Genomic DNA, 25,419 nt, shown 5'->3' with positions numbered 1-25,419 from the left:
CTGTCTTGGACAAGAAGAGAGGACAGTGTCTACTGTGAGCCTGTTCAAGGAAGAATTCTGACTTGTTTCTTTCCCATACAGACATCTGGGGCAGATACCAACCTTGTGATTCTTCTTGTAAAACGTGCAATGGATCTGCAACTCTGTGCACTTCATGTCCAAAAGGTTGGTGTGCAGTGTGACAGGAGGTGTGCAACAGCCAAGTCCATAAGGTGTAACCCGTGTATGTGGGTGTCTGGGTAAGGAGGTCTGTGGGACCTTGATCTACGCTCAGCACATGTGTCTATCACAGTGGCCACTCGAGAAGGCACAGGTACCCAAACATTGAGCAGTAATAATAATCAGCTTCCAAAGGACAAGAAAAAGAAGGAAAGAAAGGAGGGATGGAGGACACAAAGAAGGGAAGGAGGACAAGGGGGAGGGAGGGAGGAAAGAACCTAAAGGCATGCTGTGGGACTTGGCCACAGAAGTTGCTAGGCTCTACTGGCACCTGCCCTTTCTAGACATTCCCTTCCTCCCTTGCAATGTGTTATCCAAAACAAGAGAACTTATGGTAGAGAATGCAAGCAGGGATTTAAAAACCTGGGTGTTATTTCCTCCATTGTTACTGAATTTAGGGATGGGGGAGTAGAGAGCCAGGCCAACAAAACAAGAGTTCAGAAAATTCTCAACTGCTTCATCATCTATCAAATCCAAACATCATAAGCAATATAAGTTTCCTGAATGAGGGGGATAGTGCATGCATCCATTAAAATGATCATTAAGAAGGCAGTATTGAGATGTATGTTAAGAGAGAGATCCGATGCAAAAGCAGAATTTAAAATAACAGAGGACCCATGATTATAGTCATATAAAATATAAAAGCTGATACCCAAAGAATGGAAGGGTTTTCTTGGAATTTGGGGGTTCGGGGTGATTTTAAAATCACTTTCATTAATAATGATATCTGGAGAGGTTTAGACCTCCATCAGAGCGGAAGTTGGGTGGTGGAGTTGCTCCTGTGTTAGCCCACAAGAGGGGCCTGGGGAAGCAGAATAGACTGCTCTGTGTGTGGAGGGCTCTCTCACACCACGCAGGCATGTACAAGGGCGTCAACAGGACAGGTCAGCTAGGCAAAGGGAAGCCCCACCCTGACCCATACTGAAGATCAGTAGAAAAGTAACAGAAACAAGGCAGAAACTTTTTGCTGTCAAGTTCCTCTCTAGGGAATTAACCCATTTTGGAGGACTTATTACACTGGTAAATATTTCAGTAGGCTTGAGACAGGTGTCCTGGGTAGGTGGGTGTGGGAAAGGATTTAAAGGCTCTTGTAGCCATGAGTTCTCTGCATAGATGTGTGCACTGTGAGGACAAACATGTGATGCCTGTTCTTGTCTGCCCTCTCCCCTGCTGCTAGGTGCATTTCTGGTGGATCAGACCTGTGTTTCCTCCTGTCCCCAAGGCACTTGGCCCTCAGTGAGGAGTGGCACCTGTGAGACCTGTGCAGAGGGCTGTGCCTCCTGCTCAGGAACCAATCAATGCAAAGAGTGCCAGACTCAGCTGGACCAGCCCCTCCTCCTCCATGAAGGCAGATGTTACACCAAGTGCCCCGAGTAAGTCTCCCTCTTCCTTACATCTCCTGCTTGTTCCTTCTCCTACAGGGCTTTGGGGCAACTCCTTCCTGATTGCCATGATCTCATCTTCCCCCTGGCTAGGACACACTCATCGTGGCCTCTGCTGACATCTCTGTTGGCCACAGCACCAAAATGGGCCTAAGGCCAGATGCTCACTTCTTCATGCCTGTTCTATGTCTGCATTTTTACTTTTGTGAAAATATGTTCTTTCTCTCCCTCGTGTTATTGATCAAGTGTGGGCCGCTCTCTTCTCCAGCACTAGAGCAAGGCTGCGATATGAACCTTTTCTAAACATCGGAGGTAGATGAAGTATGAATTATACATAATGCACAAATATGATATTTGATGAATTATATATTGATTCCCATGGTTTACTCAGCCCCTTGGCTTATGATTCCTTTCCTCCTGCTATCAATGGCCCCACATCCAGGATTTACCTAACAGGGAAGTGGGAATGGCAAGTGGAAAAGGACATAAGGAATTGTGGAGCAACAAGCAACAGAAATGCCAAGTGAAATGACAGAGACAATGACAGGACTTATTATCTCACATCACACAAAGTTGCGCAGGCTACTGTTGGCTACTTCGGCGGCCAGGTGGTCATCAGAAGCCCACAGCTCTTCCGTTTGGCTTGCATCCCCTCCTAGCTTGTTCTCTCTGGTTGGCTCCTCTCCCCTGAGCCTCAGTGTCTGCCTCAGCTCTAAACGTCACCACCACAGGCAGCCACATCAGGGCAGAAAAGGGGAGTGTATCTCCATGTTCTCCTATTTTTTAGGAGGAAGAAAGTTTCCTCAGGCTTCCCTTCCAATCTAACTAGCCAGAATGTATCATTACACCTTCCCAAACCAGTCTCTGGCTAGGAAAATGGAAACACAATTGTGTCCCATTACCTACTGGAGATACATCCCAAGAACTACAGTGACTTCCTGAAACCATGGCTAGTACCTAGCCCTGTACTATGTATATTCCTATACATGCATACCTATGATGAAGTTTAGTCTATAAATTAAGCACAATAAGAGATTATCAATAACTAATAATAAGATAGAACGTCTATAACAACATTAATAAAAGCTATGTGAATGTGGTCTTTCCCTCACTCCAACTATCTTGTACTGCACTGCCACTTCTTGATGTGAAGTGAGATGACACAATGTCTACATGATGAAGTGAAGTGGATATGGCAGGCATTGTCACTTAGTGTTAGACTTGAACATGAGCATTGCAGTGATACTAATTCCTGACAGTCAATCTGACAACCGAGTAATTTCTGTAATGTAATACGTTAATCATTCAGACATACTGTACATGCAGACATCAGATTCTACCTGAAAGAAAGTCAGTCACACAAACATATGCTCCAATAACAGGTACTCGGGGGCTGTATGCAGAGATCTGTACATGTGTGCTGGGATGAAGCCATCACAGGCTGACTGAGGACATCCCAAAGCAACAGTGGTCCAATTTTATAGGCATCAATCCTCTTAACCTTTTTGAAAACAATTTTTAAGTTTATTCAATGTTAAAAAATGTTTAAATTGTGTAAAAAGTATTTTCTACTCTAAGACTCTAACAAAAAGGAGTAAAAAAATAACTGAAGAAGAAAATGACTAACCTAAATGCAATTTACAACAGGTGTTTTCAAATAAACCATATCCACAGGGGAAATGTTTGTCTCTCAGTTTCCTAGCTGTTGTTTTCCACTGCAGTTCCACAGGGAATCCTACAGATCAGTTTTGGTTGACAATAGCAGCAATTTTTTTTTTTTTGCTTTCGGTCTTAATTCCTTCTTTATGCCTTAAATTTTATTTATTTTGAAAGGCAGAGTGACACATACACAGATAAACAGAGAGGGATCTCTCACCCATTGGTTCATCTCTCAAATGCCTGCAACACTCAGAGTTGGGTCAGGCAAGGGCCATGAGGCTAGAACTCAATTTGGGTCTCCAACTTGGGTAGCAGGAATCTAAGTACTTGAGCCATCACCTGCTGCCTCCCATGGTGCACATTAGCAGGAATCTGGAATCAAGAGCAGAGCTGGGACTTGAATCCAGGCACTCCGGGCATCACAACAGGCACCTTGCTGTACCAAACTCCTGCTCCCTAGTCCTGAATCCTTTGCTACCAGGGGTGAATCACGCTGTCCATTGGTCAGTCCCTTCAGTTGTACTCTTCCTGTCTTCCACAGGGGCTTTTATGCAGAAAATGGCATATGTGAGCACTGTAGCTCTGCTTGCAGAACCTGTGAAGGAAATGCCACCAATTGCCACTCCTGTCACGCAGGCTTCGTCCTGGACCAGGGAGTGTGCCAGGAAACCTGCCCCGAGAGGCACGTGGCTGTGGAGGGTGTGTGCAAACATTGCCCGGAGATGTGTCAGGACTGCATCCATGAAGAAACTTGCAAAGGTATCTAGGAGTGCCCCAAGGGTGTGTGTGAATGGGTCTGCAACAAGAGCTTGGGCAACCCGTCTCCCCACCTTGACTGAAAAGCACCAGTCTTGGTGCCTGCATTGAGGATATTGAGGGTGAGACACAGCCTTACCAGCACCGATTCTGCAAACCAAGACAAGCAAGAGCCCCTCTTCCCATGGTTTATTCCACACATATGTACATACATACTCGGGGTGTGGCAGCTCTATCCAAGATGCTAGGGACACAAAGAAGATCCCAGAATGCTTGTACCCCTTTGGGCACGAAGTCTTAGTGGAGGCAAACAACAAAACACGTAGGTAGCTAGAGACTCATTTATCTGGTGTTGTCTTGGCCAAAGGATTCTTCTGGTGTGACTGGATGTGTCCCCCCCGGATTCTTCCCCAAAATAATAAACACAAATAAAATAAATCCACAATGCATTCTTCATCCTGATTAACCATCTACTTATGGATCTACCCTGTCAATGAATAAAATTCAAATAATCCAGCCATTCTTAAGCTACCTTCTGTTTTGAATAGAGTGTGAGGCACTCAATACAGTTTTTCAATATCTGTTCATGCTTTTGGGGTTTTTGAAAAATACCTCCAGCATCTCAGCCACCATGCCCCACCACCACATGCAACCTTGTACACCTCCAAGAGCAGGGCATCTCAGCTTGTCAACCCAGGACCATCCATTCAAGTCACCAGGTGTGGCCTCCTCCTCCCATGGCAGGGCTTGTTAGACATCGAGGCTGTGCCCTGGCATCGTGGACACTCAGGTCAGATGAACCACAGTGACCAGGGACAGGCTGACCCACAGCATAAGGAATGCACGCCTCTCCTCCGTCCCCTTGGGAATAACTTGCTGCCTCCTCCTTCCCCCAGAGTGCATGCCTGACTTCTTCCTGCACAACGACATGTGCCTCCAGGCCTGTCCCCCGGGCTTCTATGAGGACTCGCGCCAGTGTGTCCCCTGTCATGAAGACTGCCAGGAGTGCAATGGCCCAAAAGCTGACGACTGCGAGCTCTGTGCAGAGTCTTCCTTGGTCCTCCATGATGGGCTGTGTTTGGATGAGTGTCCAGAAGGAACGTATCATGAGAAAGAGACTAAGACTTGCCAAGGTAAAGGCTGCAAGGATGTGTGGTCAAGCATGGCATTCCATGAGCCCAGTGAGAGGGGTTCTGCACAGACAGAACGGACTCTGGGGTTTGCATGGTTTCAGCCCCAGTCTTTACCCTCCCACTCAAGAAAGTGCTTTCTCTAATTAATTATTAAACTATATATATATATATAGTTTATTTGAAAGGCTGAGCATCAGAGGATAAAGAATGACAGAGAGAGGGAGAGATCGTCCATCTGCTGGTTCGCTCCCCAAATGCCTGCAACAGCCAGGTGGTCCAGGCTCAACCCAGGAACTAGGAACTCTATCTGGGTCTCCCACATAGGTGGCAGAGGCTCAAGTACATGATCCATCACCTGCTGTCTCCCAGGCACATTAGCAGAAAGCTGGATCCAAAGTGGAATAGGCAGGGCTTGAACCAGCATTCTGACATGGGATGCAGGAGTTCTAGGCAGCAACTTAACCACTGAACCACAATGCCAGCCCATTAATAAAATTTTTAAATGAATCATTCATAAGCTTTGATCATGTGATTTTTAATAACAAATCACATGACCCCTCCTCAAAGCAGCTGCTAGAAATTGTGCCAATAAAAAGGATTCTCATGGGAAGAGATATCAACGATGAAGAGCCTTCAAAAGTCACCCCAAATGGAAGGTTTTCTTGGACTTTTTAGTCATTACAAGTTTTAGCGTAAGCAAGCAGTGCCATGTAGGAATTTCTTGGAGCTTCCTGCCTTTCCCTTCCTTGTTTGCTCCCCCAGGTCCACTCCTCCCCTCCTCATCACCTCCTACCTTCCCCAGGTCCTCTTTCCCAACTTCCACTCAGCACCTCAGTCCCTATACGTTCAAGAAAGAATCTGCAAGGGCTGGCGTTGTGGCACAGTGGGTTAGGCCACAGCCTGTGATACCGGCATTCCATATCAGAATGGCAGTTTGTCCTCGCTGTTCAGATTCTGATCCAGCACCCTGCTAATGTGCCTGGGAAAGCAGCAGAAGATGTTCCATGTACTTGGACCCCTACCATCCACATGGGAGACTGTGGAGTTCTTGGCTTCTGGCTTTGGCTTGGCACAGCCCCAGCTGTTGTAGCCATTCGGGGAGTGAAGCACTGGATGGAGATTCTCATTTCTCTCTCTCTCTCTCTCTCTCTCTCTCTCTTTCTCTCTCTTCCTCCCCCACTCCTTCCTCTCCTTCCCTCTCTCTCTCTCTCTCTTTGTGTGTGTGTGTGTGTGTGTGTGTGTAACTGCTTTTCAAATAAATCTGGAAAAAAAAAGAAAGAATCTGCTATTATTTACACCTCATTCTATCTGAACTGGGCATGGAATTTTTGCTTCTTATTACTTATCAGAAAACAAAAATGAAACAAGCTGGGCCGGCACTGCAGCTCACTAGGCTAATCCTCCGCCTTGCGGCGCTGGCACACCGGGTTCTAGTCCGGGTTGGGGTGCTGGATTCTGTCCCGGTCGCCCCTCTTCCAGGCCAGCTCTCTGCTATGGCCCGGGAGTGCAGTGGAGGATGGCCCAAGTGCTTGGGCCCTGCACCCCATGGGAGACCAAGAGAAGTACCTGGCTCCTGCCATCGGATCAGCGCGGTGCGCGGGCTGCAGTGCATCGGCCGCGGCGGCCATTGGAGGGTGAACCAACGGCAAAAGGAAGACCTTTCTCTCTGTCTCTCTCTCTCACTGTCCACTCTGCCTGTCAAAAGAAAGGAAGGAAGGAAGGAAGGAAGGAAGGAAGGAAGGAAGGAAGGAAGGAAGGAAGGAAGGAAGAAACAAGCTGTCCATTACTAGAGAAATTCTCAAGCAAGTGTGAGAATGATATCGAGGAAGGTGGTTCCCCTGTGGATGTCTAGGGAGGACTGTACTAGCAGGTGACCACATCTCTGAAGACTTGCTTGTTGTTGCAGTTTAGGTAATTACACAAAGCTGACTGCTATTTCCTAGGTAGTTGTTGCAAGAATGAGCTCTGTGGGCATCACAGAGAAAATGAAACAGCCCAAGAACAATCCACTTCCAAGCAGAAAGGTTGTACCCATCTCATGGCCCCACACTCTTGGCACTGACCCTAGAAATCTCCAAAAGAAGTGTGGAAGGGGTGTGGATACCCTTTCCAGAGGGATTCATTCCCTGCCGGGGTGGTGCCTGGGCCCCCTTTCAGTCTCTGATCACACCCACAGATTGCCACACGTCCTGCCGGACATGCTCATCTCCTGGGACCTGCACAACCTGCCCAGAGGGCCTGAAGATGAACAGACATGGCAGCTGCGTGGCTCACAAGGAGTGCGCCCCCATCGAGTACTGGGATGAGGAGACTCACGAGTGCAGGCCATGTCACACCAAGTGCTACCGCTGCACTGGGCCAGCCGAGGACCAGTGTCATACCTGCCCAAGGGAAAGCCTTCTTCTCAGTGAGTTACCTTTACCCCACGGAGGGCTTAGTTCTCCCTTCTTCTGGGCAGCCACCTTGCATGATGCCTATTGCGTGTTGACTTTCCTTTATAACATTTTGTTTTGTGATTGGGAAATTTTCAAACCTGCAGCAAAGACACAAGAGTGGAAGTAGCACAGGAACATGCCACCATTCCCACTAAGGTACACAGTGACCTATCCTCAGTCTGTCCTGGCCACAGTACAGTGGAAGGCACTTGAAGCTGCCTGTCTTCTCTGTCCATCCGCCTTAGCTCCTGTTGCACAAGTCTCAGAGACCTTCCTCCCTGGCTCTTGCTGCTTCAGGAAAACATTCCCTCCCACCAGATCTCCTTATAATCCCACCCCAGCCCCTCTTTCCTAATTATCTCCCATCTAGCATGTCACCAGTGGTCCTGTGGATGCCTTCACACAGAGAGGAGGAATCTACTCACTACGAGGTAGTCTTCCCTCACGCTGGCAGGCAATAGAAGCGACACATCAGCATTGGTGTATAACACCGATGTAGCCACCGAGAGCTGAATACAGCATTGGCCCAGGCCTTGTCTTTCCACACTCTCCCCACCCCACCAGGATCAGTCAATTTATAAACTAGATAATTTTTTTTTTTTTTTGGAGATTGTGGTAGACCAAAAAATTACTCACCCGAAGAAGTCATAGGCTAATTCCCAGATGTTGTAAATGTTTTACCTTTGTGGTAAAAGTTACTTTGTGGCTGGGATTTGATTTAGGGTCTTAGCATGGAGAGATTATCCTGGATCACCCACGTGGGCCCAGTGTAATCACAAGTGTCCCACAAGAGGGAGGCAAGAGGATCAGAGTTACCAGTGGAAGGGGATGTGATGACAGAAGGCTATATGCTGCTGTCTTAGAAGACAGAGGAAGAGGACCTGAGCCAAGGAATGCAGGCAGTCTCAGAGGGTTCAAAGGGCAAGGAGATTGGTTCTGCCCTAGGAGCTGCAACAGGAATGCAGCCCTGGGCACCCATCAAGAGTTCTGGCCGCCAGAACAGTAAGGTAATATAGTTGGTAACAATTTGCTGCAGCAGCAGGAAATCTAATACAGAGGTGTTTCCTCTTTAGGGGACTGGGGCTTCCCCTAGTGAGCCAGATTCCTTAGCTGGACAAAGAACCCTTGTCCAGGTCCACAGTCACCAGGCTGGGTTTTCCGTCCCACCCAGGGCCAGTTCACACTTCCATTTCCTCTGCACTCCCAGTGACCTCAGGAGCGACTCTGTTTCTTAGCTATCTAGCACATCATTGCCAGCAGGGACATTGTCTCTTTCCACCTGCACTCCGCCTCCTCCTGCATGGTACCCAGTGGGGAGAAAGTGGCAGAGATGTGGGAGACACATGGCATACTCATCGTCACAACTCCTCTGCTACCTCGACAGATACAACTTGCGTGCAGGACTGCCCAGAGGGATACTACGCCGATGAGGACAGCCACCAGTGTGTCCCCTGCCACAGTTCTTGCAGGACGTGTGAAGGGAGACACAGCATGCAGTGCCTCTCCTGCCGACCAGGCTGGCTCCAGCTGGGAAAAGAGTGCCTACTCCAGTGCAGGGAAGGGTAAGGAGCTTGACACATTGCCCTGTGTAGTTGCACAGCCATCTGTTATCAGCCCATTTTACAGGTGAGGAAACCAAGACTCAGAACAATATCACCAGGGTGAAACTACACAACTAGTAAGTGGAAAAGATGAGCCAATTTGCAGTCCTAGAAGAGAGACAGGAGAGGCAGAGTGACCGGAGAGGTGATGCAAGGGTTGTCAGACCGATCTTAACCCAGTGCCCACCTCACTGCTGAGTCACGGGAACTCAGCAACAATTCAGAGACAAAGCCCCCTTCCTCCATCCCTCAGAGTGGTCCAGGACCACCAGTGGAGGTCCTTGTTCTTCAGCTTTTGGATTTGCTCTGACTCAGATGTGAGGCACAAGGTCTACGCAGTGCATAGAGAACATTGATTTTACAGAGAATGCTTTCAGTTAACATCTCCATTTATACCACTAATTCCTCAAGCCGTCATGCTCCCCAAAAGCCCACAAATCAGTTTTAGTTATCAAAAACAATCTAGACACACTTGAAGCATCCTTCTTAAAGCATCTCCGAGATGAAGATTCTGTTATGCACCTGTTATGAGAATCTGTTCATGCGCTTGTCAGAAGGTTCGGTTGCCAGCATATTTGTAAGAGGATTTGACTGGGTCATCCCTGGTTCTCCTGGGCATCCCCAGTAAAGAGAAAGCTCAATTATAGGTCTGTTGCTGGTTGACTTTTCCCAATAAGTAACCAGGGCACTGTGAGTTTCCAGACCCCAGTCAAAGGCCTGTAACCTGGGGCCTTCTCCAAATTGTGTCACCCAAAGGGACCTTTTGGGTCCTTGAGTCCTATAGCAAATGCTTTTTTCATTTATTTTTGTGCTGTGTACTGCTTTGCATTTTGATTTACTTCGTCCATTCACTTAGTTATTCAACACATATTTAATGAAGAGTACCTTATGTGTATGAATAAGATCGGCAAGACAAAGGTGGCATTGGACCTAGTGGTTAAGACACCAGTTAAGATGCCCACATCCCATACCAGAGTACCTGGGTTTGGTACCCAGCTCCTCCCCTGACTCCAGCTTCTTTCTAACATAGATCCTGGGATGTGACAATTCAAGTAATTGGTTTTCTGTCACCCAGTTGGGAAACCTGGATTAAATTCCCAGTACCCAGCTCTGTTGCAGGCATTTGGGAAGTAACCTAGCAGATGGGAGTTGCTCTCTCTCTCTCTCTCTCACTCTCTCTCTCTCTATATATATATCTATATATCTATATATATCTATATATCTATATAGATATATATAGAGAGAGCTATCCCTCTCTCATTCTTCTTGTCTCTGAAATCAATAAATAATTCCATTTTTTAAAAAATGTGTAAGGGAGCTGGCTTGTGGTGGAGGAGATTAAACCCCACCTGGCGAGAATGGCATCCCTTATCAGAGTGCAGCTTTGAGTCCGGGCTGCTCCACTTCTAACTCAGCTCCCTGCTAATGTGCCTAGGAAGAGGCAGTGGTTGATGGCCCAAGTGCTTGGGCCTCTGCCACCTTTGTGGGACACTTGGATGGAGTTCCAGATTCTTGGCCTCAGCCTTGCCCAGACCTGACTATTGCAAGCATTTGGAAAGTGAACCAGTAGATAGAAATTCTCTCTCTCTCTCTCTCTCTCTCTCTCTTTCTCTCTTTCTCTCTTTCTCTCTTTCTCTCTCTCTGTCCTTTCTTTGCCTTTCAAATAAATGAATAAATCTTTTAAAAAGGTGGGTAAGTTAAAGACTTTGGCTTCAAGATCTTACTCTTACTGTTATATCTTTTCCCAAGAAAATTAAAAGATCCTGTTCTTCCAGGACCCCTCTTATTTTTCACGTGCTACTGCAACACTCAGCACAGAGCCACATGCATCAGCAGCTTCAGCAGCTTTTTTTTTTTTAGTTGAAAGAGTTACAGAGAGAGAGAGATGGAGAGACAGAGAAGGAGATCTTCTATCCACTGTTTCACTCGCCCAAATGGCTTCAACACATAGGGCTGGGCCAGACAAAGCTGAGAGCCAGGAGCTCCTTTTGGGTCTCCCACGTGGGTGCAGGGACCCAAGCACTCGGGCCGTCTTCTGTTGCTTTCCCAGGTGCATTAGCAAGGAGCTGTTTCAGAAGTGGAGCAGCTGGGAATCGAACCAGCACCTATAGAGGATGCCAGTGTTGCAGGCGGTGGCTTAATCCACTACGTCTCAGCAGCAGCTTTTGAAACACCTAGCTGTGTAGCTCAACAAAGAAAGGGTCCTGCCAGACTAGAATGGGGACAGGGTTACCTGGCTTGACCCTTCCACTTAACTCTAATAAGTGTTTGAAAAGATCTGAATCTCAGAAAAAAATCTCCTTCTTCCTCAGATCAAGTTATAAGAGCTCTCAAGCACAGACAAAAACGGGCGTAATCCTGTATTCTGAATAGAACAAGGGCCATAGAATTAAGAAAACAATTCATGGGGCCGGCGCAGTGGTGCAGTGGGTTAATGCCCTGGCCTGAAGCACTGGCATTCCATATGGGTGCCGGTTCATGTCCTGGCTGCTTCACTTGCGATCCTGCTCTCTGCTATGGCTTGGGAAAGCAGTGGAAGATGGCCCAAGTCCTTGGGCCCCTGCACCCGCGTGGGAGACCCTGAAGAGGCTCCTGGCTCCTGGCTTTGGATCGGTGCACCTCCAGCCATTGTGGCCAATTGGGGAATGAACCAGCGGATGGAAGACTCTCTCTCTTTCTCTCTTTGCATCTCCTATCTCTGTGGAACTCTGACTTTCAAATAAATAGATAAAAATCTTTTAAAAAAAAAGAAAACAATTCATCAACAGTATAAGATATTACTCATGGAGTGGTAGGAGCAGAGAAATAGGCCATTAAAGTAGAATAAATGAAAGATTATTCCTTGGTAAAAATCTATGTTCCACATGTATTGCATAAGCCTCATCCACTACATCTCTTTGCTTTGGTATGTAATTCTGTTTCAACACACATAATTTTGGGTATTTACCCCCAGAGAAGGTTCTGTAAGCCCAAAGTTACTATGAGAGCTTAGGCAGCAGGTAAGTGCTAAGTCTTTTCAGATGTGTTAATTTCCATAAATGGCAAGAGAGGGATTATAATGCCCAATTAAGTGATAAGAAGACTGAGAATCATTGATTCATCAGTATAGTAGTAATAAATTCAATGAGTTAAGTACTGAGGCCAAAGTCACACAGTTATAAATGAACCCTATCAGATTAACCATGCTTTTCCCACCACACCCAATTCAGCAGCAAAGCTCAGTAAATTGACTTTCTTTCTTTCTTTCTTTCTTTCTTTCTTTCTTTCTTTCTTTCTTTCTTTCTTTCTTTCTTTCTTTCTTTCTTTTGACAGGCAGAGTGGATAGTGAGAGAGAGAGACAGAGAAAAAGGTCTTCCTTTTGCCGTTGGTTCGCCCTCCAATGGCCACCGCGGCTGGAACGCTGCGGCCGGCTCACCGCACTGATCCGAAGGCAGGAGCCAGGTGCTTCTCCTGGTCTCCCATGGGGTGCAGGGCCCAAGCACCTGGGCCATCCTCCACTGCCTTCCCGGGCCACAGCAGAGAGCTGGCCTGGAAGAGGGGCAACCGGGAAAGAATCTGGCGCCCCAACAGGGACTAGAACCCGGTGTGCCGGCGCCGCAAGGCGGAGGATTAGCTTATTGAGCCGCGGCGCTGGCTAGTAAATTGACTTTCATGTTCAAAGGTTTCATGTGCAACTGAGGATCTAAAATACCAACCTCCCAAAAAATAAATTTCATCTTACTGAACATACAAGTGTACAGATGTTTTTCTTGTCAGTGCTCCCCAAACAAAATAATAAAACAACTATTTTCATAGCATTTGCATTGGATTAAATACCATAACTATCTACAGAGATGATTTAAAGTATGGCGATGTCATTTTATATGAGGAACTTCAGTATCTGTGGATTGTGGTACCCAAGGGAGATCCTGGAACCAATTCCCCAGAGGCAGCAAGGGATAACTGTGATCCGTCTTTGCCCCCCACCTTGGTTTCAGATACTACAGAGAAAACTCCACTGGCCAGTGTGAGAGGTGCAACAAGAACTGCAGGGCTTGTCAGGGCCCACGGCCCACAGACTGCCTGTCCTGCGATACGTTTTTCTTTCTGCTGCGCTCCAAGGGAGAGTGTTACCGCACCTGCCCAGAGCACTACTATGCAGAACAAAGCACGCAGACCTGTGAGAGATGCCACCCGACTTGTGATGCATGCAAAGGTGAGAATGTATCTATTGCTATATCCATGGAAAAATAAAAAAGTTCCCATCCTGCTTTGCCTCTCTCTCCCTTCCCAACCTTGCATCCAGGCGTCTCCAGCATCAGCACCTGCTGTTGGCTCTTAGCTTCTGCATCCTCCTTCTAAGCTATGTTGCTCCCACCATGCCCTGCTGCCCCTCAGATTCTCCCACTCTTCAGAGCCCAGATGCAGGCATCATCTCCTCTAGCAAGCGTTCACCTACTGCATCGTTGTCCTCTACCTGCTGAATTTGCCTGAGGAAATCCATTTATTTTCACTACTTCCACACTGCAAAGACTCCTGCCTCAGACTCTCCCAAGCTCCGCTCCTCTTTCTGGACACTTGGCTGGCTGTCAGAGATCCTTAGACTCCGTGGTACTGGGGCTACAGTGCTGATCCCCACAGTGCCTCCTGCACAACCCACTACCCCCCACTAAGCTGAACTTCAAGGTCTGCCAATTCTTCTTCCTCCGTGTTTCTCTAATTAGATCTATTTATCCATTCTCACTGTCCTCATTTTCCCTTCTCATTATCACCTATCACACATTTTGAAGTAGCTGGCAGGTCAACCAGTTCTGGTTTTGTCACCAACCCCTCAGGAATCCTGAACACAAATGGCAGTGCGATTATTCTTGAATTTAAGTTTGCTCATGTACTGCATAATGTGTCATAAAAGGTGATTGCTGTGAATTCTCAATATTTAAGAAAGAAATACTCCTATAATAATTTAACTGTTAAAATTTTCCAGAAAAACATTAATAGCTAATAGGGCACATTCTTGTAATTTTCAAAATCATTGTGGCTGTGTTAGTCTCTTTTTGTGAAATTTAAAAAAAAATCTATCTGAAAAAAATTCAGGCTTGGAGTTTCGATCAGGAGTGAGAGTGAGACTCTGCCTGAACAGACCTCACCCCCTGACAAGACTTCACCCCTGACAAGAAACTTCCCTGAGATGTTGCCTGCAATGCTGGTGGGATCTGTGTTTCATCAGTGTCACCCCTAAAAACACTCGAACTTCTGTCCCTGGACTGTTTTAGGCTGGAGGCAGGAGTAGAGTTAACAAAAAAGCTTCTAGGCCAAAAGTAAGAACAGAGGAAGAGAGAGAGGGCGTAAAGAATGAAAACTGAAATCTCCCATACACAATGAATTTAAGACCAACATTCCAAAGAATATGGATAAGATCAAGGCTGGGAAGACAATGTACATAATCAACCCTTAAAACACAAAGTTACTGCAGATAATAATTTTATAGAAAAGTTTGACAAAATCTTTAAAATCAGTATGTTTAAGATGCTAAAAATAAATGAATATATAATACTCATAAATACTAAATTTGAAATACAAACAGGAAGATGTGAAATAGAAATAGATATACCAGTTCATGGTGGCCGTGTTCTGCTTCGCTAACGACTCAGGTGACTCACGTGTCACCTGAGGGTCATTCCTGCCCAGCAAGCCCCGGACCGGCTCAACAAGGCTTGTTCTTTCAACCAGTCCTCCAGCAGCTGGGCCCCGGTGGAAGGCAGTGCAGATATCTGTGAGTGTTGTGGCAACAGTGACTGTGACCTCATCCCAGGCTCCCCCATGAACCAGAACCATGCTGCCCGGTCCTCTCTGCGAAGCCGGAGGCACGTGATGGAAGAAGCAGACGTCACCGTGGGCCTGCTGATCTTCCTGGGGAAGGCTGGTGACCCTGCAGGCACAGAGGGGCTGGCCTCTGCTGCGCAGGCGACCCTGGTGCTGGGCTTCGGCCTGACCACCATGGCGTTCCTGGCTGTGGCTGCTGAGGTCCTGGGCCTCACCAGGGGGCGCCATGCTGCTTCCCACCCCAGGTCTGCGTCCCAATAAAAAATCATTACTTACTCATTACCTAAATAATTGCCAATTCAATTCATCTTCCTAACTCCAGTGATAGCCACCCTGTAACCAATTAATCCTCCATTGTACTCTTAGATTGATCTTTTTTTTATTTTTATTTTTTTTATTTTTTGACAGGCAGAGTGGACAGTGAGAGAGAGAGAGAGACAGAGAGAAAGGTCTTCCTTTGCCGTTGGTTCACCTTCCAATGGCCGCCACGGCCGGCACACCGTGCTGATCCAAAGCCAGGAGCCTGGTGCTTCTCCTGGTCTCCCATGGGGTGCAGGGCCCAAGTACTTGGGCCATCCTCCACTGCCTTCCCGGGCCACAGCAGAGAGCTGGCCTGGAAGAGGGGCAACCGGGACAGAATCCGGCGCCCCAACCGGGACTAGAACCCGGTGTGCCGGCGACGCAGGCGCAGGATTAGCCTAGTGAGCCGCGGCGCGGGCCCTTAGATTGATCTTTGTGCACAACAAATATCATAATGACTCCTGTCAGTTGAGAAACAGCTCTCCACTGATTTCAGGGTACCAACTTAATTTAATTCATCATGAAATTCTTTTCACATTCAGTGTCATCTCTCATCGTGTCTTCTCCCTTCCTCTGACCAAAGAATTATTAATTATTATGAAAATAAATCAACTTTGCCCTACCTCTCTCTCTCTCCAGAGAATACTGTCTCCAGGCTGTTCTGCTGGCTACTTCTTTCTGATACATTAGAGTCAGCATTCCCTTCAGAATGCCTTCCCTAACCCTACATTCTCTGTTTCCTTAGAACTCTGTGCATTCCTTCATCCACTTGTTTATTTAACAACTATTTGGCCAGTCCTGTGGCCTAGACAATGTCCATACAACTGTGAACAAGATAGTCAAAGTCCCAGGTTAGTTTAATGTGTTGTAATTGTAACTTAGTCATATATTAGCACTGTCCAATAAAAACAAACTGCAAGGTATTCATGTAATCTAAAATTGTACAGTAATCATTAAGAAATACATAACTATAATTAATTTAATATTTTATTTGATATTTATAAAATATTATCACTTCAATGTATAATCAACACAAAAATTGAAATACTTTACATTCTTTCCTTTCACTGTTTTTAAAATACAATATTTACTTTCATTTGAAGTACAGTTCAAGTCAGACTAGGCACATTTCAAGTGTTCCATAGCCATATGGGGCTAGTAGCTATAGCTGTGGACAGCACACAATAATCTAGAGCGATGGTCTGAAATGATATTTTAGAGGTGGCTACCTCCTTCAGATGAAATCTTTGGACGAATCCTTTTGTGTAAACTGATCAGGGCAGATTCTCAGACTGGAGCAAAGGATGGATCTTACAGACACATCTAATACCCCTCTGCTTGCCTCCCCACCATTTCCAGGCAACACACAAGGGTATTCCACAAAACTCTACCACACAGTGGTTCCCAGTGTTTGTCCATCCACAACTGACTCCAACCTATGAAAGCCAGCTTTCCAAACAAACTGTGTTATGTAATCCCTAATATTTTTTTCTATCCAGACACATATAGCTGCCACTCAAAACTTGTAATCATAATAAGAGAGAGAGAGAGAGAGAGAGAGTTAGGAGTGGTGGGAAGTTACATTGCCAATAATCATCCACAGTTGATTCCACCCATGGAAAGAATTGGCCTTCCAAGCAAACTGTATTAAGTAATCATTACTATGTGTTCTCTGCAATGAAAAAAGAGACGCATATGGTTGCCTCTCTAAACTTCTAATGAGAATGAGGTAGCAAACGAGAGAATACATGAATTAGTGTAGATGAGACTGGTGGGAAGTTGACAAGGTCTTTGGCCATATGGTGGTAAATATTGGTTTTCTGAAAGGTTCTTTGAAGAATTGAATGTATCTCTGATACCATCAAGACTGAATTATGAAACATGTGTTCCAACTAGGGTTGCTAGATTAAATAATGAACTTTGATATGCTGAATCTGAAAGTCCAATGGGCTAATGGTGGGAGCATTTGATTTTTAATTAAGAACAGGCTACCATCATTAGGTAAGTTAATGTCTCTTAACATCAGCCAATTAGAGCAGGACAACAGTAGCCTTTTAAGATTTATGTGGGGATTGGAGCAATTCTTACTGATACCACAACACAGTTTGACCCCATGAACTACTTTGTACTTGTTGAATTCATCCCATGGGTCAAGTGGAGGGAAAGCAGATGGTGAGCTGTTCTGAATTTTAAGAAAATGCCAAAATGTCTGTCTTTAAGTCTCAGAATTTCTGTAGATCCTTAGAAGCAATGACAGGGTTGGCGCCGCAACTCACTAGGCTAATCCTCCTCCTGCGGTGCCGGCACCCTGGGTTCTAGTCCCAGTTGGGGCGCCAGTTCTGTCCTAGTTGCTCCTCTTCCAGTCCAGCTCTCTGCTGTGGTCCAGGAAGGCAGTGGAGGGTGGCCCAAGTGCTGGGGCCCTGCACCCACATAGGCGACCAGGAGGAAGCACCTGGATCCTGGCTTCAGACTGGTGCAGCGCGCTGGCTGTGGCGGCCATTTGGGGGGGGGGGGGGTGAACCAATGGAAGGAAGGAAGACCTTTCTCTCTGTCTCTCTCTCTCACTAACTCTGCCTGTCAAAAAAAAAAAAAAAATAGAAAGAAAAAAAGAAAAAGCAATGACAGACATAGAGTGCTAAACTTGAAAACATTCTGGAAATTAACAAACTGCCTTTTGAAAAAGACTCCGTGTACCCTAAGTTGCAGGTTTTGCAGTAAATCAATGCAGGAGACACAAATGGAGTCACTGATTGGTCACCAAAAGCTGGCAGGCTGTACCTTTCCCTGAGCTTCAGCCAAACTGCTGATCTTCCAGAAAATGTAGCTAACCTTAATGAGAACTTTCTGACCAACCTTCTACCCTCTGCTTTTATGAGATCCATTGTTTTAGATTTCACACATAAGTGAGATTTTACATCTACCCTTAATTTCTCTTCATTAAAAAAATAAAACTCTTGCACTTTCACAACTCGAATTAAAACATCTAGGCATATTTTTACGAAAAAGATAGCCTGGGAAAAGATAGGAAATTAATACGAAAAGATTATTTGTTCCATCACAGATCCCAGTTATGTTCCAGAACACACAAGAGATTCTGTAAGAAACTGAAACTAAGATGAAAATAGAGTGGTTTTGGATTTATATCACTACAGGCAGCCTCCAACCTAAGAAGTAGTTGGGTCATTGTTTATTCTCTAAGCTCTCGTTCAGAACTCAGAATTCAGTTTTCTGCACAAATATTATACATGATGGAGCTCCCAGATCAGACATGAAAAGTCCATTTGACTCCGTTGTGAATAAGAAAGACGAGACTCACAGTTGTAAACAACCATACTTTACAGGACACATGTAGTTCTGATGGGAAGACCTGTATCACATCCAACTGGGTGCATTCTCTACCCAGCTCTCTCATTCTCCTGGTTTGAAATGCTCAGCAAGAACTCTGAGTTTCCCCTGATAGAAGGAGATAGAGTTCAGATCTCCTTCCTCTTTGAAAAGCTTTCCCTTGACACCTGCCTAGGGGGAAATCTTTAAGGTATTACTTCCACAGGGAAGTCTGTAGATTCAGACCTCCTCTCTCAGTGGTTCATGGTTTAGATATTACTGTAGAAAGAGCCCTGGACTGTGTAGAATAAACAATTTTGAATAAGTGAACTATATAGAAATGTTAAATGTTTGAGAAGGAAAATGTTTACCCTGTATGCATATTACATAATGTTTACATGTATTGAAACATCATGGCATTCCATAAGTATGTACACATTTTAGGTTTAAGACAAAATTTTAAAAAATGGCTTAAAAGTTTTAACAGTAAGTTTGGATGGGAAATGACAAAAAATAAAAGGCAAGAAGTTAAGCATAAGAAATAATAATAAATAAATAGTATGTCAATTTCTGAGAAGAGAGTTTATAGATTTTAAGAGAATTTCAAAGGTGGCATATAACCAGCATCACACTCAAAATTAAGAGCTGCTGGAGGCCGGTGCCATGGCTCACTAGGCTAATCCTCCGCCTGCAGCACTGGCACCCCGGGTTCTAGTCCCGGTTAGGCCCTGGATTCTGTCCCGGTTGCCCCTCTTCCAGTCCAGCTCTCTGCTGTGGCCCAGGAAGGCAGTGGAGGATGGCCCAGGTCCTTGGGCCCTGCACCCGCATGGGAGACCAGGAGGAGGCACCTGGCTCTGGCTTCGGATCAGCACAGCCCCGGCCATGACGGCCATTTGAGGGGTGAACCAACAGAAGGAAGACCTTTCTCTCTGTCTCTCTCTCTCTGATTGTCTAACTCTGCCTGTCAAAAAAAAAAAAAAAAAAACTGCTGGAGAAAATATTCTGTTACATCATTTTAGCCCTAACATTGTAAGTTCTAAGTCTAGCGTTGTTTGTCAATTACAGATCACATTCTATTCACCCACCGAGTACTGGGACCCTCCACACCAGCGGTATCACCCTCTACATTAGTTAAAGAATAGCATAAGGACAAACCAAGGGTTTAGAAACTTTCTACATAATTGTACAGTCTCTGAAAATCTTTTCTCTCACTGTTTTGAAATATCTGTCATCTCCAATCCTTACCTTCCAGATTGAAAGTCTACATAGATTGAACTAATTGCATAATTTTGAAGTCTTCACTCTGTTGTGTAGATTTCCTCCCCACATCCTCCATCAATTTACCTTTCTGCTTCAATTTACTTGACATACTCCTTGCTCCTAAGTGTTCTGGAATCAAGACCGAGGTTGGACTTTCTAAAGTCAGTCTCATAATTTAGATTCCTTTTTTTCTTTCTTTCAGGAAAAGGAGCATCAAGTTGCTTATCCTGTGTGTGGAATTACCATCTCATGGGAGGAATCTGCAATTCAGACTGTCTTGTTGGGGAATACAGAGTGGGAGAGGTATTGGGAGCTGGCAGTGGTGTACCTTCCTCCTCCCTGGAGGCAAAAATGGGCTCAGTTCCTGCATTCAGGGCAGTCAAAAAGTCCTACAATTCCTACATTACTGACATTCAAGTTGGATATTTAGAGACATAATACATATTTTATAGATATTTATATGTCTAGATACTTATAGAGAGACCTTTAAAATAAATTAAATATACTTTATATGTCATACATTGCATTCCTTCTTCTGTGACTTCCAGAGTTACAGAAGTAAAGCACGAAGGTATCTTTCCTAACTCATGCTTCCAGCACTGTGCAAGAGGAAAGACACTTTGTTCCCTTCTTTTTACAAAGACATTTATCTGCATTAACTGCACAGTCACACTTAAATCCTTCTAGGGTAGGTAGGGGCACAAGAACCAAAGAATCACAGAAGCCAAGCAAGTAACAGCATAATGAGCGGAGGATACTGGGTCAAACAGCACAATACAGACTTGATTGAAAGCGGAAGTTTACGGGTCACCTGTGTGTCAGTGACGAAACAGCAAGTGCTGGGGGTTGTGCCAACTAGGGGAATACAAAAAGGGTGACATTGCCACTCAGCTCTCGCTGTGACACTGCCATGTGGGAGGGATGAATCTGGTGTTGACAAGACTTCCTGTTTGTAAAGAGAAATCAAGAACTGACTTACGTGTGAAATATCCCACTTTTGAAGTGTGGAGAATGAAAGCAAAATGTTTTAAACCGTGTAGGTCAACACAGTGTGGACTAGACAAAACCAGTCCTCGACTGTCCAGGAGCTACTGGGTTTGTAATTCAAGCTGTTTAGATGTCAGCCCTTTCACTATTGTCACTTGCAAGTCTGAGTCAGGGCCCAGCGATAGTTTCACCCAATTGCACAGTTGGTTCTGTCTTTCATTCAGCACAATTCAAAAGGACCCAGAATGCATCATCCCTCTGCTGTCCCCCACACACCTCCCTCCTGGGGTGACAAGATGGATCTGAGATCTCCAATGCCTTGTTAATCCTTGTTACTCAGAAGGGACTTCCCAACTGTTCTCGACAGGGAGAGAAATTTACCTGTGCAAAGTGTCACGAGAGCTGCATGGAATGCAAGGGACCTGGCGTCAAGAACTGCACCATGTGCCCTGCCAACTTGCTTCTGAACATGGACGACAACCGCTGCTTCCGGTGCTGTAACGCCTCCGATCCCACTGATGCCCATGAGTGCTGTGACTGCGAGGACACCACTGGTGAGGGCCGAGGAGAGCAGACTGCAGAGGAGGGCACATCCTCAAGAAGCTGCTAGGAACAGTTGGGGGGGGCGGTGGAAAATGTAGGAAAATCAGTAAGACTACCTTCTTATTGAGAGCCTGCTCTGTACCTACTGTACTTGAGACTTGAAGTCCATGACCTCACTTTGCAAGTTGATATCATCAACCCCATTTTACAGATGAGGAGACTGAGGTTCAAAGGGTTGGATTAGGATGCTCAAAACCACAGCAATATTAAGAGGTTCATTTGGTCGGCCGGCGCCGCGGCTCACTAGGCTAATCTTCCGCCTAGCGGCGCTGGCACACCGGGTTCTAGTCCCGGTCGGGGCGCCGGATTCTGTCCCGGTTGCCCCTCTTCCAGGCCAGCTCTCTGCTGTGGCCCGGGAGTGCAGTGGAGGATGGCCCAAGTGCTTGGGCCCTGCACCCCATGGGAGACCAGGAGAAGCACCTGGCTCCTGGCTCCTGGCTCCTGCCATTGGATCAGCGCGGTGCGCCGGCCGCGGCGGCCATTGGAGGGTGTACCAATGGCAAAGGAAGACCTTTCTCTCTGTCTCTCTCTCTCACTGTCCACTCTGCCTGTCAAAAAAATAAAAAAATAATAATAATAAAAAATAATAAAGAAATTTCAAAAAAAAAAAAGAGGTTCATTTGGTAGTAAATATGGGTCTTTTGGACTGAAAAACCCAAATAATTATTTCCACTGCTATACTACTTCCAAAATTAGAACCCAAGTAGGTCTAGAATTTTCATAAATTTACTTTGTTCCTTTAAAAATGCTTTGTTTCTGGATAAGAAAGACTGTCGAGGAAACAGAAGCCAATATTATTTGATTCTGTTAAAGAATCATTCTATGGAAATCAGCTCAAATCTAGGCCTCCCATTAGAGACTTACGGCATGTTAGAAATAAACTTCCGGCCGGCGCCGCAGCTCACTAGGCTAATCCTCCACCTTTCGGCACCGGCACCCCGGGTTCTAGTCCCGGTCGGGGCGCCGGATTCTGTCCCGGTTGCCCCTCTTCAGACCAGCTCTCTGCTGTGGCCCGGGAGTGCAGTGGAGGATGGCCCAAGTGCTTGGGCCCTGCACCCCATGGGAGACCAGGAGAAGCACCTGGCTCCTGCCTTCGGATCAGCGCGGTGCACCGGCCGCAGCGCGCCGGCCGCAGCGCGCCGGCCGCGGTGGCCATTGGAGGGTGAACCAACGGCAAAGGAAGACCTTTCTCTCTGTCTCTCTCTCTCACTCTCCACTCTGCCTGTCCAAAGAAAGAAAGAAAGAAAGTTCCATTGAAAGCTTAGAACAAATTAATTCCCAGCCCCACAACTGTCTTCCACTTCCAACTTCATCCATGCAAATACTTGGCTCTCATTGGCCACAGACTTAGCAAGTTCCTGAATGAAGCAATCCCTTCTAAAAAGAAAAGAAAACAGATATTCTCGTACTGTATAACTAAGAGTGAATTTTTTAAAGATTTATTTATTTATTTGAAAGGCAGAGTTACAGAGAGACAGAGGCAGAGAGAGAGGTCTTCCATCTGCTAGTTCCCTCCCCAGATGGCCGTAATGGCCGGAGCTGTGCTGATCCAAAGCCAGGAGCCAGGAGCTTATTCAGGGTCTCCCACACGGGTGCAGGGGCCCAAGAACTTGGGCCATCTTCTATTTCTTTCCCAGGCCATAGCAGAGAGCTGGATTGGAAGTGGAGCAGCCGGGTCTCAAACAGGTGCCCATAAGGGATGCCAGCACTGCAGGCGGCAACTTTACCTGCTACACCACAGCGCAGGCCCCAAAAACATATATTCTTAAAATACATTCTTATAGTCCAGAAGTAGATACTTCCCTTGTAGTCCAGATATATCACTAGCTAGCAAGATGAGACATAATATTTATGGGAGTCTGTCCAATTTTTAAGGAAACTAAATCCCAAACCTATAAGTTCTAATAGTCATTCTTATTGTAACTTTCTGAAAACTAATCCTTTCTTTGAGCTTTCCCACCTCCTGAGCAGCTGATTTCCCCAGCCCCTCATACACATCCACCTTCAGGGTCTAATAATAGTATCAGTGTCTTTAAAGGAAACCAGAAGTGTGTGCATATTGGGTGCAGAGTTTCTGAAAGCTTGTTCCAGCTAAGGACTATATAGCCTGCTTTCCTGGTCCCTTTGTGGCTCTTCACCCTGCACTTACATGGGAGACCCTGAAGAAACTCCTGGCTTCTGGTTTCAGCCTGGCCCAGCCCCAGCTGTTGCGATCATTTGGGGGAGTGACCCAGCAGATGGAAGATCTTTCTCTCTCTCTCTCTGTCTATCTAAGTCTGCCTTTCATGTAAATAAAATGAATCATAAAAAAAAAAAAAAAAGATTGCAGGGGCTGGCATGGGGGTGTGTGGGTGTGTGAGTGCTGGTTGGAGTCCTGACTGCTCTGTTTCTGATCCACCTCCTTGCTAGTGTGCCTAGAAAAGCAGTGGAAGATTATCCAAGTCCTTGGGCCACTGCCACCCATGTAGGAGACCTGGACGGAGCTCCTGGCTTCACCCTGGCCCAGTCCTGGCTGTTGCGGCCTTTTGGGGAGTGAACCAACAGATGGAAGATCTCCCTCTCTCTGTTTGTTCCTCTCTCTGGGTATCACTCTACCTTTCAAATAAATAAAATAAATAAATATATTTTTTAAAATACCAGGGCTGGCATCGTGGCCCAGTGGGTTAAGGCACCACCTGTGATGCCAACATGCTATATGAATACCAGTTCAATTAGCTTGTTGCTAATGCACCTGGGAAGGCAACGGAAGCTGGCCCAAGTCCTTGGGCCCCTGCCAGTCATGTGAGAGAGCCAGAGAGAGTTCCTGCTCCTGGCTTTGGCATGACCCAGCTCTGGCACTTGAGGCTGTTCTCCCTTTCTAATATGTCAGATAAATAATTTTTTTAAATAAACAAACAGATTGCAGAGCCTGACACTGACTGTACAGATCTAAGATGGAGAGTTGTAAGACAAGATCGTGTAGGGGACCCTGGTGACTGAAACAACCTGGAAAGGTCCAGTAATGGTCCTCCTGCTTCAGGTAGTAATTATCTCAAAGCACCACAAGTAATTGCTATCTGTCCCTCCTGTGCGTTACGTTTCCTCCAAGGAAAAATTCTGTGCTGATATTGCTAATGATGAATGCAATAATGATGGTCAAAAAATAGGAGAAAAAATTTAGGTATATCACTCAAATCAGACAACCTAAATAATGAGTGAAAAGTAAGAGAAATGAGCTTATCACCAAAGCTGTAGTCCTGCAGCACTGTTTTGGCTATTACATGTTCTCTGTCAGGCATCAGAACAGAAGCTGCTGAATGAGAGGAAACCAGGCTCTCGAGTTCAGAAGCCTTGACATCCCCTATCAATCAATAAATCAATCTGGATTCAAAGACAGTGCTTCTATCCCTGCCAGACTAGGGCCACTAAACTCCAGGAGCCAAAACATGGTTATCAGAGCATCTTGACATCTTTCTCTAGACTCCTGCATTGAGTTATGATTCCTGGGTTTGATTTTCTTTTCTGGATTCAAATTCTGGCTTCTCCACAAACAAGGTCTGATCTCCGACAATGTGACAATCCACTTCCTCTCCCTGAATCTCAGTTTGACTGTTAAACAACAACTTGGACTAAGTTATTTCTTTTTTTTTAACTTTTATTTAGTAAATATAAATTTACAAAGTACAGTTTATGGGTTACAATGGCTTCTCCCCCCATAACTTCCCTCCCACTCGCACCCCCCCATCTCCCGCTCCCTCTCCCATTCCATTCACATCAAGATTCATTTTCAATTATCTTTATATACAGAAGGTCAATTCAGTATATATTAAGTAAAGATTTCATCAGTTTGCACCTACACAGAAACACAAAGTGTAAAATACTGTTTCAGTACTAGTTATAGCATTACTTCACATTGGACAACACATTAAGGACAGATCCCACATGAGAAGTAAGTACACAGTGACTCCTGTTGTTGACT

At 45.8% G+C, this 25,419-nt stretch overlaps 1 protein-coding gene across 3 annotated transcripts in view; it reads left to right on the top strand.

Annotated features, from left to right (window-relative positions):
- Positions 1-25,419, top strand: part of PCSK5 (proprotein convertase subtilisin/kexin type 5) — a 442,208-nt gene that overhangs the window by 410,947 nt on the left and 5,842 nt on the right. For all 3 annotated transcript variants that reach the window (XR_001793338.4, XM_089336653.1, XM_051858772.3), the window contains 9 exons: positions 82-165; positions 1,397-1,592; positions 3,802-4,019; positions 4,913-5,149; positions 7,326-7,556; positions 8,969-9,146; positions 13,163-13,380; positions 20,074-20,174; positions 21,226-21,412. Coding sequence is in view for 2 of the 3 variants with exons in the window: in XM_089336653.1 (XP_089192779.1) it covers positions 82-165; positions 1,397-1,592; positions 3,802-4,019; positions 4,913-5,149; positions 7,326-7,556; positions 8,969-9,146; positions 13,163-13,380; positions 20,074-20,174; positions 21,226-21,412 (1,650 nt within the window). In the remaining variant the exon portion in view is untranslated. The remainder of the gene's footprint in view (positions 1-81; positions 166-1,396; positions 1,593-3,801; positions 4,020-4,912; positions 5,150-7,325; positions 7,557-8,968; positions 9,147-13,162; positions 13,381-20,073; positions 20,175-21,225; positions 21,413-25,419) is intronic.

This window comes from Oryctolagus cuniculus, chromosome 1 (assembly GCF_051225735.1).
Source record: "Oryctolagus cuniculus isolate XC-2025 breed Fujian yellow rabbit chromosome 1, ASM5122573v1, whole genome shotgun sequence".
Taxonomy (NCBI): domain Eukaryota; kingdom Metazoa; phylum Chordata; class Mammalia; order Lagomorpha; family Leporidae; genus Oryctolagus; species Oryctolagus cuniculus.
The sequence above is the reverse complement of the archived record's forward strand: the minus strand, read 5'-3'. Positions and strand labels throughout refer to the sequence as shown.